The sequence below is a fragment of the Phoxinus phoxinus genome, assembly GCF_949152265.1.
Source record: "Phoxinus phoxinus genome assembly, chromosome: 15".
NCBI classification, from domain to species: Eukaryota; Metazoa; Chordata; class Actinopteri; order Cypriniformes; family Leuciscidae; genus Phoxinus; species Phoxinus phoxinus.
Window position 1 is genome coordinate 11156715 of NC_136890.1, and position 16204 is coordinate 11172918.

General features: G+C 36.4%; 1 protein-coding gene across 1 annotated transcript; it reads right to left on the reverse strand.

Annotated features, from left to right (window-relative positions):
• Positions 1 to 4009: 4009 nt before the first annotated feature.
• On the reverse strand, positions 4010 to 15868 carry prlhr2a (prolactin releasing hormone receptor 2a; the record flags this gene model as incomplete). The annotated part of the gene is made up of 2 exons (XM_079638123.1): positions 4010 to 5492; positions 15399 to 15868. The coding sequence occupies 2 exons, from the start codon at positions 15866 to 15868 to the stop codon at positions 4850 to 4852; spliced, it is 1113 nt and encodes a 370-aa protein (XP_079494249.1). The 3' UTR covers positions 4010 to 4849.
• Positions 15869 to 16204: the final 336 nt, after the last annotated feature.

Sequence of the window (16204 nt, forward strand, 5' to 3'; positions counted from 1 at the left end):
TTTTTTATGAAAATGCCTTGTTTTGTGTTCCAGAGAAGAAAAAGTCAGGTTAGCAATGACATGAGTGAGTAAATACAATTTTTTTTTTTTTTTTTGGGCGTCAAACCACCCCTGTCACCAAATGTGCAATGACTGTTTTTGATACTGTTAGTAATAAAAATTTAGCCTGGCATATGACGTACAATAGTCAGAATATGGAGCAATTTTGTTGAACCGTTATTGTAAATAAATAAAGACCAAAAAGTAAGATGAAATTCTAATAGCATTAATGTAAATCAAAGAGATATTTGTAACAGTTTAACAGACTTGCATATAAATATCAGATGTTACTCTACTGTATATATCTCAATAAGATAAGACAAAAATGTAATTAGTTTTATGATCAAAAGCGCTGTAGTTTTTATTGTATAATGCAATGCAATACAATCATATTTAATCCCTGATGTATCATAATGATGTAATCTGTAATGTATCAAGTAAACATAAGTAGCTTTAGTACAGTAAGTCTTGAAATATTAATAACAATGTAAAAGTAATTTGTGTTTACTTCATAACATTTTTTAGAGATTCACAGCAAAAAGACGTGTCCCACGACTTAAAGGACATTCATACTAAAAGTATAAACTATTAATCAGACAATAGAAGCTTTATGGGGTTTATAACTATAACGATTGAATACTCATAAATAACATGCTAGTATATAACAATAATGCTTAGAGCAGCAGACTGTTGAGTACAGTTTTGCTCACCAGATGGCAGTAGAATGCAGCACACTGTATTGTCTACTTGTCAGGCTGCTCAAGAGGATTCATCATTATGTGCAATGTCTTAAAATGATTCTTCGCTGCTATTATAATTGACTTTTACATGCGAAGAGTGCAGGGCCTGGTGCCACTCACCACACAACTATCCAAATATCTGAAACTAATTGCATTGCCTTACTCAATGCTTAAAGGTTATGCAGTTGACAGTATCTACAGTTGGCTAATTAAACGAGATAATTAGCAGAAAGGCTGATATTGACTGATTTGTATCAACAAAATACAAAAATACAGCATGCATATAGCTTGCGTTAATGAATGTCAGACAACATGGATTTAGTGATTTTCCCAGTTCCATCCAGACACATTTGTGTCATTATGTGCAGATATATTATTGATGTGCAATTTATGTGTGCAGTGCCATTACGTTCTGGGTGTAATAAAGTGAGAGTGTGTAATATCAAGGTATAGAAAAACAAAAAACAGAACATTTAGGCTGAAATATGTGAATAGTTCAGAAAAATGCAGATTGTCAGCATTAATGAGGTCAAAACACAAATGATATGGGAAGTTTTGTTTTCCATTATGAAGAGGGTTTATAGAAGGGTTTCAAGATTGGCAAACAATTTAGCAAATTTTAGATACAAAAAGTGGACAAAAATAACATATCTCGGTAACATGTCTTTGTAGACTTGTTAAATAAAAAATATTTTGTATAAAAATCATATAATCATATATGAATTATATATGTATATATGAAAATCGTTTTGAATGTAACAGGGCTTCATTCAAAACGAATTTCTGTGTATATTGTTCACAAAATCATTCTTGTAGAACACCAAAACATGGAATGTTTAGGAAGCTGCATTTTTTTACATTTGTCCTCATTTATGATCAAGTGCTGTGATTTGGCTTTAATATGCAATAATTTCTTCTTGAAATAACTTCCTGTACTGCAGTTTTCAAGCACAGAAGGAAACGTCTCTGAGGATAATAACACATTATGAGGAGGAATATGAGAGCAGCAACAAAGAAAAAAGAACTGGAAATATTATCAGGAATATTCTGTTTGCAAAATCCTGCATTGTCTACCGCCATTCACCAGTTTTCAGTCAACAAATGCTTAAAAATATTTGCCCTTCAGTTGAATTCATTCTTAGATTTATTGATGTTTTTTTTTATCTTTAGTTTGCATAAGATGTAAAGGTCTTCAACGGGAGGTCCAGATTGGAACAGCAGGGACTCATAATTATTGTATATCTAATGCAGATAAAAATATGTGTTGAAAAAACACCACACAATGCTCAAGTTAGAGAAGTGAAATGTTTTTAGTTCAAAGTTTTTAGTCCCTCCCACATTAAATGTGAATTATGAAATTATATAGCCATTGAAAGTTGAGAAATACCACACAAGGGTGCTGCATCAGGTGACTTTTTTTTTGTTTTATAGTTTAATAAAAAAATACATTAATATTAGATTTTATGCAAGTCTATTTGCTCATATTGTTTTTCCAAACAAAGCAGAACCAGCATTTGCGCATATATGAATAACAATAAAAACCAACACACTCTCAAGGTAATTCGCAGCTGTTTTACATTTTGGCGAATTGTTGGCTAATTCATTGCATTCATGCATTTACATTTTGACAGCTAGATTTAAGGGTGGTGTTGTAAAATAGTTAGCTTTTCTACTGAGATTGGGTTGAATAAAACAGTGTGTTTGAACGAATCAGTTGAATGAATGATTCAGCCAATCACTTTTTATTACCTACTGACATGATGTAACCTGTAGAAAAAGTTACTCAAAAATCCCCAGGACTAATAACAAAAACTAGTGAAGTTATACAAATAGTGATGACCCAATATTGTTTCTCCATTTTCTAAATCTTGTTAGGAGGTGGCCTGGGGGGATCTTAGCATTAGAAAAGATCTGTGTGATTCACTTCCAGATCTAAATGTAAAGCCGGCACTGCAGTGTGTCTGAGCACCGAGCAGCATATTCTTTTCTGTTTGTACAATAGATCTGAGACCTGGGAGCTTAACTTGGTCTGCAAACCAGCAGCCTGAGAGATGAAGGGCTGGAAGTGTCTCATTTGCAGTGTGCAGCTTGTTTGTCTTTCACATTTCCTGCCATCCTCCTCGTGAATCACTGGTCTTATTATCGAAGCCTGGCTCGTGTAGTCTTTGATGTACTGGGATGGCAGACCATTGAAAAGGGGGCAAAAATAGAAAAACTCAAACTGCTTTCCTTTTTTATTGGTTTGTCTTTTATTGCCACACATCATTTTCATTTCCGGCTGTTGTGGCGAGGATATCATCATGCCCAGAGTGTTTCAAATCTCACTGCCGTCAGTCTCTTTCTTTTCATCAGTTTATCTCTGTACTGTATAGACTCAACAGTGTCCCTTTGAATTAGCGTTTTTGTACTGATGGAACCTTTAGCTCTTTGAATTAAAGTTAGAACTAATGTTAACAGATAATGTTTTGTAAAAAAGCCACTTAGGTATACTTGAAGAGAGAGTACACACACTCTTGTGTTTTTAGAGTTCTTAACACACTTGTACTTTAAATATGTAAATGTAGTTTACATTACAAACTGTAATAATGTAAAATTAAGTGCAATACCATTTTAAACCATTAATAATCTTTTGTCGTTCTTTAAAGAAGCACATTTATTTTTGTGTTGACTAAAGCGCATGTAAAGTACTTTATTATAATTTTAACTGTACATGTATAAAAGTGCGTCAAAATCACTATGATTGCATTTAATCAATTTAAACTAATATATTTGTATTTTATTGTAAATTATATTCAGCTTGCACTTATTATTTTAGAGTGTATTGTTTACGTAATAAGTACTTTTTAAACTGTTCTTCACAAGGGTGTGCTGGGTTGTCGTAATGGTTTTGCTATGTTGTATGGTGTTGGACAAAAAAAAAATTGTCTCTATGACCTATAGATTTGGCTAGGCTCCTACAATGTAATTCTATGGGATTTTTAATCATGTTAATCATTTACCATTTGAAAACCTCTCATACGACCAACTGCTTTGAGGCATTCATTCATGTCTTTAGCACAAACTGTAATGTTTCGAGGTTTGTTCAAATCATTAAATGTATTTTGTGAAATAATGCTTGGTAATGATCAGTTTTTTCTTGAAAATATACATTTTCCTATATCCATCGATGTGAGTATTCATGCTGAGAAGTCTCAGTATAAAAAAAAAACCCAATCCAGACATTGTTTATTGATGCAACATTGCACATAACATGAATTTATTCAAAATTATACAGTTAAAATCACAAGTGAGACTAAATGTGATACATTTAGGCACATTCCTCTCTGAACTTTTAGTTTTGTTCCTTGTTTGCTAAGATACTGGATTCTTTCAATTACATTACAACATCAATAGAGTCATATTATTCCCTTCAAAATTAAAATAACTTTTTGTTTGCCCAGACCAACTTTGCTTTGTATACAAAGACAATAAGTGTATTTGTGCATACTTTATAAGCACAAAAAAACATAAAAGGCTCAAAAGTTAGGAAAACAATTGATTAATAAAGAGTTTAAATATTGAATAGCTCTCTAGTCCATGTGTCCTTTTTAAATATTTTATCTGTGGCTGAAAAAAAAACTTTTTCGATGTAAATATACTTTCAATAACAACTCCTAAACACATGCAGTGACATTATTCCAACCATCTGAAAGGCGTTACTTCATAATCTGTACTTCATTCACTTTTTTAAGTTGGGTGTCAGAAGTTCAATGTTTCTGTTGCAGTTTTTTTAGGGACCATTCTCTGTGATGAGACCAACATCCAAAGCCTGTTTCCTTTTGGGTTATCCATATCCAAATCACAGACAGTATGGTGAAATCTCGTGGCTTAATCCAACAGTTTTCTTACCAGCAGACATGGTTTGTTCTTCCAAGAAGGACCATCTGTGTCCATCTAGAACATGATGCACATGGAGGAACTTGGCAGATGGCAGAGGACGATGTGAACACTTTCTCCATTCCAGAAGCTTACAACCCAGTGTTTTGCTAGCCTTGCTGGTCTTTGAACTAACTCAACCTGCTCATTTTCTGTCAGAGAACCACGCTAGCGGTGGCACAGTTGTTAGCAGGAATCCCGATGCCAATCCGTCTATGGCAGGTAAACATCTTCCGCAATTCCGCCCTGAAACGGTCATGCAGCCACGCGTATAAAAACGGGTTACAACAAGATGAACTCATTCCACACAAGTGACACAACAGCTGGATCAACAGGAAGTAGCGCTTGTCGATCAAGTCTATATCAATATCCCGAAGAACATTGAAGACGCTTATTGGCAGCCAGCAGATCCCAAAAGCAGCGACGACCAAGGACACCAGGCGAAACGTCTTGCGTTTCCGAGCCTGCTGGGCTTCCGCTTGGCTCTGGGTACGATGACCCGGCACCACACAATTGCGAAGCTTCACCGAAATGCACAAGTAGGAGATGCAAAGAGCGGACAGTGGAAGAACGTAGGTGATGAAGAGCGTGCTGTAAGCGTAGGCTAGGTGCTCTCTCTCCTGACCCATCCAGAACTCCTCGCAGATGGTGAAACCTTCGTCCTTGAACTCCACGTGGTATGTGTGGGCCACAGCAGGAGCTACCAGACCACATGACAGAATCCAGATCCCAGAGAGAAGGTACGTGCAGCCCAGAACTGATATGCGCTTCTTCAGTGGATGAACTGTAGCGTAGTATCTGGAAGTTAAAAGGACAGTTTAAGGCAATGAGTTATGGCAGTGTTCTCACAGCTCTATCTCATGCAACTCTCCAACACCTCTTCTGAGCACACTTTTAAATTTTTGATTCCACCCCAAAATTCTCTCATCACTTATTCCCCCTCATGCCGTCTCAGATGTGGATAAACTACAGACCTGCGCATAACTGACTTTTTTTAGTTACGTACTTGCCTAGCATAATGTCATCCCAGCATGAACGCTTAGGATAAATGATTTGTTATTAAAGCATACATTCACAAACCACTGTTAATTTTAACAGAAAAGCAAGCACAGGTTACAAAATTATGCCTAAACACTTGGCCTAGGCAAATTATGCCTAACTTTTCATAGCAGTTTTTAATGTTTTCATTAGTATGTGTTTGTTTTCATCCATGATCCATCTACGTTGATTAGGCCTACAGTTTGTTATGTTCTTCCTTTTGAGCTTGCGATACTTTTAAACTGGGTCTTTTATTAGTTATTATTTACTGAATGCGTCCACTGCCTGTAACAACTAAAATAAACCTGCATGGACTAGGCCCAATATATTTAGTTTGTAAATCATATTGTTTACCCATTTGAAGCCTTGCAGTTGTTATATATTTGTTAAATAGCAGTTTGGATGCTTTCAATGTGATTATAGCTGGCTGGATTTACAAAAGATTATACAATTGACAGCATTTTACAAAAGGCTTTCAGAAACAAAGCTTGCCTCTTTCTTTGCTTGGACATTCACCGTAAAGGAATCTAAATTATTTTTTTTTACAGACATGTCTGCTATCAGAACTGTTTAGACCTTTATGACTGTGTGTCAAGGTTATCTGAGATTGCAATAGATGCCTTTTACAATATCAGATCTTTTGAACTTTTTATGAAAAGGCATGTTTATTTCAGGCAATATGGTACGACTAGAGCACATTAGAGCTGAGACTCGATTCCACAAAGAATCGATTCCTTAAATCGGTCGCATTGGGAATCGAGTCCTTGAATGTTCTTTCCAGCGCTCGCGCATGATCGTCACATTTTTTTAAATGACCCGTATTCAATTCAACAGTGGCGCTAAAATTCGATCTCCAAAAATGTCAATGAAGACATCAATCACCCAGGGCAGCGGAATGATTAAAAACGCACGATTTTTTAAAAGTTACATTTTGTTTAACTTGACATGGCATATAACAAATGTGACGATCATGCGCGAGGGCTGAAAAGAACATTCAAACAAGACGTCTGTCCACGGATCATGTTTACATCAAACACAAGCGCCGTAGAAAACTGTGAACCAGCCCTTTACATGGTAAGTCAGTTTATTATTGAGTATTTGATTAGTTAGGATTATATCATATGTATTGCCTTGCTGAAAATTAATTATACTTTACATAGCCTATATTTTTGTATTTTCCACAATTCAACTATTTATTGTCAATTCAAGCTATTAGTTGTGACACTACGCAACACTGTTACAAACACTGTTTTTGCTGTAATAATCATATCTATTAATTCTTAGATTCATTCTTAATGATATTTGCGTTTTAGAGGTTTGTGTTAAGATAAAGACAACCTAAAAGCTGAACCAAATGAGAGATTTAGCAAGCATTTTGTAGAGACATTCAGTGGGCTGTTATAAACTGGATCAAAACAAGAAATGAACTCTTTAGATGAACCTCTAAAATGAACTCTTTTTTTGCTTCAAGGTGAGCATGGAGCTGATCCATGTCTTTCTTAAGACATGTTGAAATGTGTTAGCTCTTCAATGGACAGACATTTCCTTGCCTCCAATCCAGCCTGGTTGAATGGGTCTGCATCTAAACCCGATGATAAATCAAGGGCTTTCAAAGACAGTATTCATGTGGGTTTCACTACGTGTAAAAGCACAGAAGATGAACCACCAGGCCACGTAAAGGGAGGTGACAGCCTTGTCTGCGCAAAAAGACATCACTGTAAGGTAAATGGATTCTTAATGCACCTATTATACTACAATCCACCAATTTTTCATGTTCTGTGGCTAACGTGCAGCAGTACCATCATCCATCACTGACTATGCAGGAAGGTTAAGGGCTTTACGAAGTCACAAAGTTAAAAAGAGAAGATCCTCTATATATTTTCAGAAATGGGGATGGTTTATCTTAGGTGTCCTTGGTATTTTAAATTTGGCAACACTTTGATATTACTTTAGCCTTCTAGCTTTCTATGTATTTGCAGAATATGTCACTATAGGCCTTTATCACACTTCAAACAGGAGCATAACAACTTCTGCTGCACCCTGTATCACTGTATGTGCCCATAGCACAGGATTGTTGTGATTTATTTATGAAAAATGCAGCACAGATACTTCTAAAGACACCAAACTCAGTTTAAAATTGGGTTAATTGGGTATTGTGAAACAAAGTAAAAAGGTGTCATAATATTTCGTGATTTAAAGGGGAGCGTGCAAGCCATACTGTATGTGTATGCGCAGTTCTTCAGAGTCTGATCACCTTATTTTATTGCAGATCTGCAAGAATACAATACAAACAACATATCACATTAAAGAGCATTAAATCTTAAAATATTAATTACAGCTAAAGTCTATTTTTGGGGGGATTAAATTAAAGGTTTGGGGAATTTTTCACGCACTTATTTTATAATGCAATCATCAATAATTAGATAAAATTGAAGTTGTTTAAATAAAGGAATATTTCCAGCCTATAGACGATTATTAAAAAAAATAACTGGTTTGATCATCGTAAATGAGTCATATCCTCCCTGGTGGAGTGCATTGATTGGACAGCATTATATTGTAAACAATAATGACTGGTAATATAATGCAAAAATAAATACAAATTATTTTCTCTGGCAGTAACTTTAGCTGCGTGCTGCTCGTTAATAATGACTGGCAACAGCTGACAATCGTGTCTCTCAGATAATGTTACACATTAAAATAAAAGATGACATGCATAGTAGGGTATCGTGTAAGTCCAAATAAAAAGTTTTAAGTATTGTCGTTTATTGTTAAGGTCAACTTAATTTTCTTGTCAAAACTGCCATCTGTCCATTAACAATAATGCAGGCAAAATTCCTTTACGCTACCAATCGGAGCAGGATGTGACATCATGCGGACTGTGATAAAGGCCTATACAACTGTTTGTCACATGTGAGATGGAGGTCACATAATATCATGCATTCTCATGGCCTTATTTTGTATATCTATAGATAAAATGAGGCCTGTTATGATTCCTCGAATAAATTTGAGTACTCGATTTAAAAAAAATCCTCGATTTCTATTTACTTGTTTCGAGTAACTGGCAAAATACAGAAAAAAGCGCATTCGACGGACGAGAATCCATGAACCGGATTATTAGACCGTTTTCTAAGGCTGCATGATGTATTAAACAGTTTAAAAAACTTACTATAGTGCTATTGTGAATTCACAAAGACTGCGATTCAATTAAATAAATATGCCGGCGGGTTTAATACTTATTTACATGCGTGTAGGTTACGTGCGTCTCAGAGCGGCTCTGTCCACAGTAAATGCTGCTCCACATGAGCTACACATTATTATTTACATGTGTGGAGTGCGTCTCAAACTCCTAGAAAAAAGTTGCCAAATAAAGATTAAGTGAACAATTGAATTTAATGTCTTTGGCCAATATTAAGCAATGATTTGATCTGCTAAAATTGGACAACAACAGTGTTGGCACCCACTGCAGACATTTGTTATAATACATGTACATAAGATGATTGTTGATATATTATGTATATTATATTATGTACAGTGCTGTGAAAAAATATTTGCCCCTGTGGTAGATTTTTCTTATTTTGCACCTGACCTAAGTCTACCTGGGTCTCGTCTACAATCGGCGCCCCCTAACATCTACAGTCAACGTTAGTTTCTCTGGGTCTCGTCTACAATCGGCGCCCCCTAACATCTACAGTCAACGTTAGTTTCTCTGGGTCTCGTCTACAATCGGCGCCCCCTAACATCTAAAGTCAACGTTAGTTTCTCTGGGTCTCGTCTACAATCGGCGCCCCCTAACATCTACAGTCAACGTTAGTTTCTCTGGGTCTCGTCTACAATCGGCGCCCCCTAACATCTACAGTCGACGTTAGTTTCTCTGGGTCTCGTCTACAATCGGCGCCCCCTAACATCTACAGTCGACGTTAGTTTCTCTGGGTCTCGTCTACAATCGGCGCCCCCTAACATCTACAGTCAACGTTAGTTTCTCTGGGTCTCGTCTACAATCGACGCCCCCGAACGTCTACAGTCGACGTTAGTTTCTCGTCTACAGTCAACTTTAGTTTCTCTGGGTCTCGTCTACAATCGATGTGCCCAAACGTCTACAGTCAACGTTAGTTTCTCTGGGTCTCGTCTACAATCGACGTCCCTGAATGTCTACAGTCGACGTTAGTTTCTCTGGGTCTCGTCTACAGTCAACGTTAGTTTCTCTGGGTCTCGTCTACAATCGATGTGCCCAAACGTCTACAGTCAACGTTAGTTTCTCTGGGTCTCGTCTACAATTGACGTCCCTGAACGTCTACAGTCGACGTTAGTTTCTCTGGGTCTCGTCTACAGTCAACGTTAGTTTCTCTGGGTCTCATCTACAATCGACGTCCCGAAACGCCTACAGTCGACATTAGTTTCTCTGGGTAACGTCTATAATTGACGTCCTCGAATGTCTACAATCGACGTCCCCGAACGTCTACAGTCTACATTAATAATATCTTTATACTCTAGCTCTGCGTCTACAGTCGACAACTGGCTTTGAGTTCGCAATCCCTAACTAACTTACTGCCCAGTAACTGACAGACTTCAGACAATGCCTTCGAATATGCTTTAATCAAGGCCGGAGGATCTCAGACAAATTTCAGAGAGAATCCCATCCGCAAAAGGAATACAACCGTTTTTATAGATTAGGAGCATGGCGAAAATGACATGATAGATACATTACATAATTACCCAAAAAATTGTTTGGTTCTTCATAGGCACACCCTTCTGTTACTAAGTAGAAGCAAACTCTGTTTTCTTGATTACTTCATAAACACAAGGTTTCAAACCTAGACATATGTCTTGTTTCATTTCCCATATTTGTTATGTTTAAACTAAGTCACGATTTTTCGACCAAAGAGTTTGGAAACATTTAAGATTTCAAAAGCCTATGAATGTTGTTTCTGCAAGAAAAATAAATCTTAGTTTTGATTAATTAAAAAAATCCATCACACCCAACATTTATTTTGCATATTTGTCACACTTAAATTATTCAGATCATCAAACTAATTTTTATATTACACAAAGATAACCCAAGTAAATAAAAAAAAAACAGTTTTTAAATGATGATTTAATTTATTAAGGGAAAAAAGCTGTCCAAACCTTCCTGGCCCTATTTGAAAAAGTAATTGCCCACAATTCTGCAAAGAAGAATGGGCCATAATTCCTCCTCAGCGATGTGAAAGACTCATTGGCAGTTATAGCAAACACTTGATTGCAGCTGTTGCCGCCAAGGGTGGCACAACCAGTTATTACTAGATTTAGGGGGGCAATTACTTTTTCACATAGGGCAAGGCAGGTTTGGACAGTTTTTTTCCTTTAATAAATAAAATCATGTAAAAACTGCATTTTGTATTTACTTGTGTTATCTTTGTGTAATATAACAATTTGTTTGATGATCTGAATCATTTAAGTGTGACAAGTATGCAGAAAAAAAATCAGGAGGGGGCAAATAATTTTTCACAACACTGTATTTTTAACAATCTTGTTCTATAAAACAATATGATTAGTTGCTTTTGACACTTTGAAAACGTGCAGACTTTTAGAAAATAAACTCATAAATCTTAACACTTTGCACATTCTCATTGTCTAACAAGGTCCCACTGTGGATATTCATCACATGACAATTTGTCATTTATGTCTCTATTTTTTTGAAAGTCATTAAGATTTCTACCAGTGTCCTTTCCAGCACATCTTAATGAATTGTGCTTAAAATGCTTGATTTCACTCTATTATCATACTTTTAAATATTTAAATATTCAATTTATTTGTATGATGGATTGTCATGCAGTAGTTTAAGACTCAAGGTCTGGGTCTGTGGCAAGGGCACATTATCAAGTCATTTGAAAAGCCCAAAAAAAGGTAAAAAGGTTTTTATTGTGACCTGCATACAACAAAAATAAAAAGTTCTGTTAAAAAAAATAATATTCCTGCTAAAATCAACGCCTGATATATACAAGAATGAACTTAAAAGAAACGCTTAAAGGGCATATTGCAGTTTTTTTTTTTAAAGAGGAGATGGGACTTTTCTGCTGCTTCGATAAACCACACTGTCAGTCACAATACCTTCATCGGTTCGCCCGGTTCATTCGGCGGGAAACATGATGGTCACGGATCCGGTTTTACAACATGTGCCTTGTCTTAATTTAATTCATAAACATATCCTACATAAACTTTTAATGTAATGCATTTATGTGTTTGTAATTAGTCTGCAGCCGAAACTTACCATCATAAATGATTCTATAATTTATTTTCAATCTGTACAAAAAACACTTTTAATTTTAATTTGTATAACTTTTATAATTTTTATGATTATTATTCATTTTGTCAAGAAAATGGGGCCATTCAAAGCCTTTATAAAGACCTCCTTCCTCTGAAAACTGTCTCCTAATGGCTGACACAACACATGCAGGTAAGGGTCAAATACTAGCTTTGCTATTGCCTGATACATGATAATAATCTGTACAATATTGTGATCTGAGCACAGTGTTACATATCGTCAGCTAACGTATATCTATAAGCTAACACTGGTCTCTCACCAAGACACCTGCCCTGTTCTTCTCACACCACAACTCACACCACAATTTGTCTCCTATGACTGTTGTTCTAATCCTGGCGTGTTCCAGCTCTCTTGGAGCTCATAATTATATGGCTGAGGTCCGTCATACGAGTAAACATTTACAATTTCCTCAGCGTCCGAACTGTCATTGCGATCAATTCCAGGCTGTACTCCCTCCCGTTACATAACTTCCGGTTTGGCGGTTTTCAGATGCGGAAGTAAAATTGTCTCACAAAAACGACGGCATTTTATAAGTAGGCTATATTAAAGAGAATCTAGTTCGTTTCTACATAATTGTTCTATACATTGACTCACTGGGCACTGTAACCTGCAAAATGCCATTTAATTATTGAAGGATCAGAACAAACATTCAACACAAATCATGATAATTTACAGATTCCAGTCATCATATGATTGCCTATGCTCTATTTGAACTGATCCACATGTGGCTGTGGCAGTAGATTTAAATTTCTCTGAGGGATCATACAAACCCAGAAGTTTCAAATAGTTGATTTTATCTGCATAATTGCAGTGCAAGACACTCGTGCCAGCACCACAACACATTCTTTGCCTTGGTAAAAGGAATGCAAATAAAAACCATACAATTCAAATCTTAGTACAATGAAAAACTCTTGTTGTTATGCCATTTTTATTGAAAATAAAACCTTTCAGAGCTGAAATGTGATCGGAAAAGGGATGAAGAATGGGTTCAAACTTGCATCAGTCGTGTCACAAGTTAGCGGCACCTGCCTTACTCTCCACGACACTGATTCTGTTATGAGTGAGATTTATTTTGTAACTTTGTCTTACTCAATCAGACAAGAGTTAGTGGAGTTAGTAAATAGCCTCTGCCAACAAGGCAGGCTATTTGCACTTAGTGTAAATAGACACTCTGTCTGCATCCGAAATCGCAAATTTCCCTACTATATAGTATAGGCGAAAAACGATACGTGACAAAAGAAGTATGTTTGAATTCACAGTACTCATTAAAGAGTACCGGTAGTCAAAAAGTACTCAAATGACCTACTATTTTCCGGTGAGATTCTGAAGTGTGCATACGATGGACACTACGATCCCATAAAACCACGGGAGAGGATTTGTGAATGCCAGTGAAAGCAACGCAACTGATGCTGATACTGTAGGTCACATGATAATGACAATATGGCATATCTTGATAATGATAACAAGGGCGTAGCCATTATTTCAGAAGTGAGTGTAATACATTTTTTTCTGTCTTTTGATTAATTTACATGTTTGATTTGTTCTTATCTCTTGCTTTTAACTGGCTAAGAAATCAAATACACTGCTGAACAACCAATAATTTGTGTTCTATAATTATAATTAATAATTATTTATAAAATTTCCTATATTTTGCTAATGACAATTGTATGATTAGTTTATGTACTACAAATACTTGTGCATTAAGTCATCATGGATTTTATATACTGTTTAAAAAAAAATAATAATAAAAAAAATAAACACTTGATGAGGCTTATTGTCACAGAATAAGGCAGAAACTGCCTGGAGTAATGGCTGTTGGAAATTCAGCTTCCTTCACAGGAAAAATAGCATTTTAAAATAGAAAAGTTATTTTTTGAATTGTAATATTTCACAGCATTCATGTACTGTATTTTGCAGTAAGTGCGGTATTATCCACCTTATTCCTGACAACCTTCCGGTCTGGGGAACTTCCATTCAAAAAGGCTGAAACTAATAATTTCAAATCATAAGGCTGCCCTACACATAAAGCTGATCTGTCAGTTTTACTGGGTGAGCTGTCAATTTTCCTTCATGATTTTCAGGCATCATGAGAATAACGTTATACTTGGTATTTTAACGTGACATGTTATAACAAAATCTATGGCAAGAGCTCTTTTCAGTCACTGCTTTCTTTTCCTCATGATTATTTTCTTTTTTCCCTTTGGAATCCGCTATAAAAGTATGAAAAAGGACAACATATACTGCACATTTGTGGTCTTCTCCCGAATTTAATTTACGATATATTCCATTAATTATTCACTGTAATGCACGAAGAATCTCTAGTTATTCTCCTCAAATCCTCACGTCTCCTTCCAGGTTTGTTTTCACAGGTAAATACAATTTATAATCTGTCAAAATGACTTCACGGAAATCACTTTGAAATAGTATCACGTAATGCTGAAGTTAATGAACATTTTTGATTAAGGCAACATAAGTTACATAATACAGATATATATTACTACAAAGATATTTAACCAAAGACTCGTGCTTTTGGGGTTATTTGGTCTGTTGGAAGTACATTGTTGATGCTTTTACACTTAAATTTCCTTTTAATGTTCAATAGTTGAAGGGTGAGTAGATTAATGTCATCTCATTGTGACACTTTTTTAACGTATTGCGTTCATAGAGTGAGCCTTTCACTGACTGTTTACAGCTTAAAGGTAGGGTAGGTCAGAATTGTCTAAAAAAAACTTTTATTCAAATTTGTTTAAACTGTCTTTATATACCAATGCATAATTAAAATGCAAGTACTCTGAAATATAGAGTATGAAAAACCGAGTGGCTCTAGTGTATTTAATCTTCAATAAGCACAGCTCATTAATTCCATTCGCTCCCACCTAAAAACGGGTGCGTGCACGTGGGCAGAGCCAGTAATAGCGGCGGTAGTCATGGCGACGGAGAGTGACAGTCGCGCAAGCCAATCCTGTGATTCGTCCCGAATGGAAATAATGAGCTGTGTTTAATGAAGATTAAACGGTCTAGAGTCACTCGATTTTTATACTCTTTTTATCAGAGTACTTACATTTTAATTATGCATTGATATATATAGAAAGTTTAATCAAATTTGGTAAAAAGTTTTTATATAAATCCTACCTACCCTACCTTTAACGGAAGTTACACCCATAATTCACGCAAAGCTTCATGAGGCGTAGGAATAAGGTGGATAAGATAAAATTTTTTTTTAGTTTTGAGCTTTGAACAGTATATCTTACGCGATTAATCAACCGAAACATGCACTAAAAAATCCCCAGAATGCTAGTTGACGTTGAAGCAATGATTAATTAGTCACACTGTCAAGAGACACAACACTCAGATGCAATGCTCACCTGTCCACTCCAATGGCTGTCAATGTGAATACTGACACATACACCGTCACAGGCTGAATGAGGAACACCAGGTAGCACATGAATCTTCCAAAAACCCACCCGCGAGGGTTAAAAGCATATGCAAGGGTAAAGGGCACACATGTGGCACATATCAGCATGTCGGAAAATGCCAGGTTACCGATGAAGAAGTTGGTCACGTTGTGCATTTTTTTGGTGTGGCAGATGACGTAAAGCAGCAGATAGTTCCCGAAAACTCCCACCAGGACCACAAGAGCATAGCACGGGATGATGAGAGGTTTAAAAGACTGAACGAGCTCCACGCCAACAAACTGTGGATTGCGCTTAGTCGTGTTCGTCGACTGCAGCACGACTTCGTAGATTTGACCCATGCTGGAATTTTCCATTGTGACGTTTTCCAAGCAAGACGTGGGCACGGGAGTGCTGAGCCATTCACCACCACTGCCATCCATCCTGGAATACTGCTTTCGGAGACCTGAAGGGTGGGGGTTTTGGAATATTAATAAGGAAAGAGATACATTTTGGTTAGCCGTCTTCATGAATCAACTCTTGAGCTAAAATTCAAACCAGTAACAGATGGGCTGAAATGGCCGTGAAGAGGAAGTGAGCCACTTGAGTAGGCCTATGTCCTGTGGGGGCGTGTGGTGCCAAACATATAGGTGCTAGTTTGTCATGAAAGTTTGGTTGGCTCATATAACGAAGTCTTATAAAGTTTTTCAAACTTTAATGAGCACTGAAAGTTCCTGTTCTCAATACCATTTTCCGAATTGTAAGAGATGCAGAAGTCA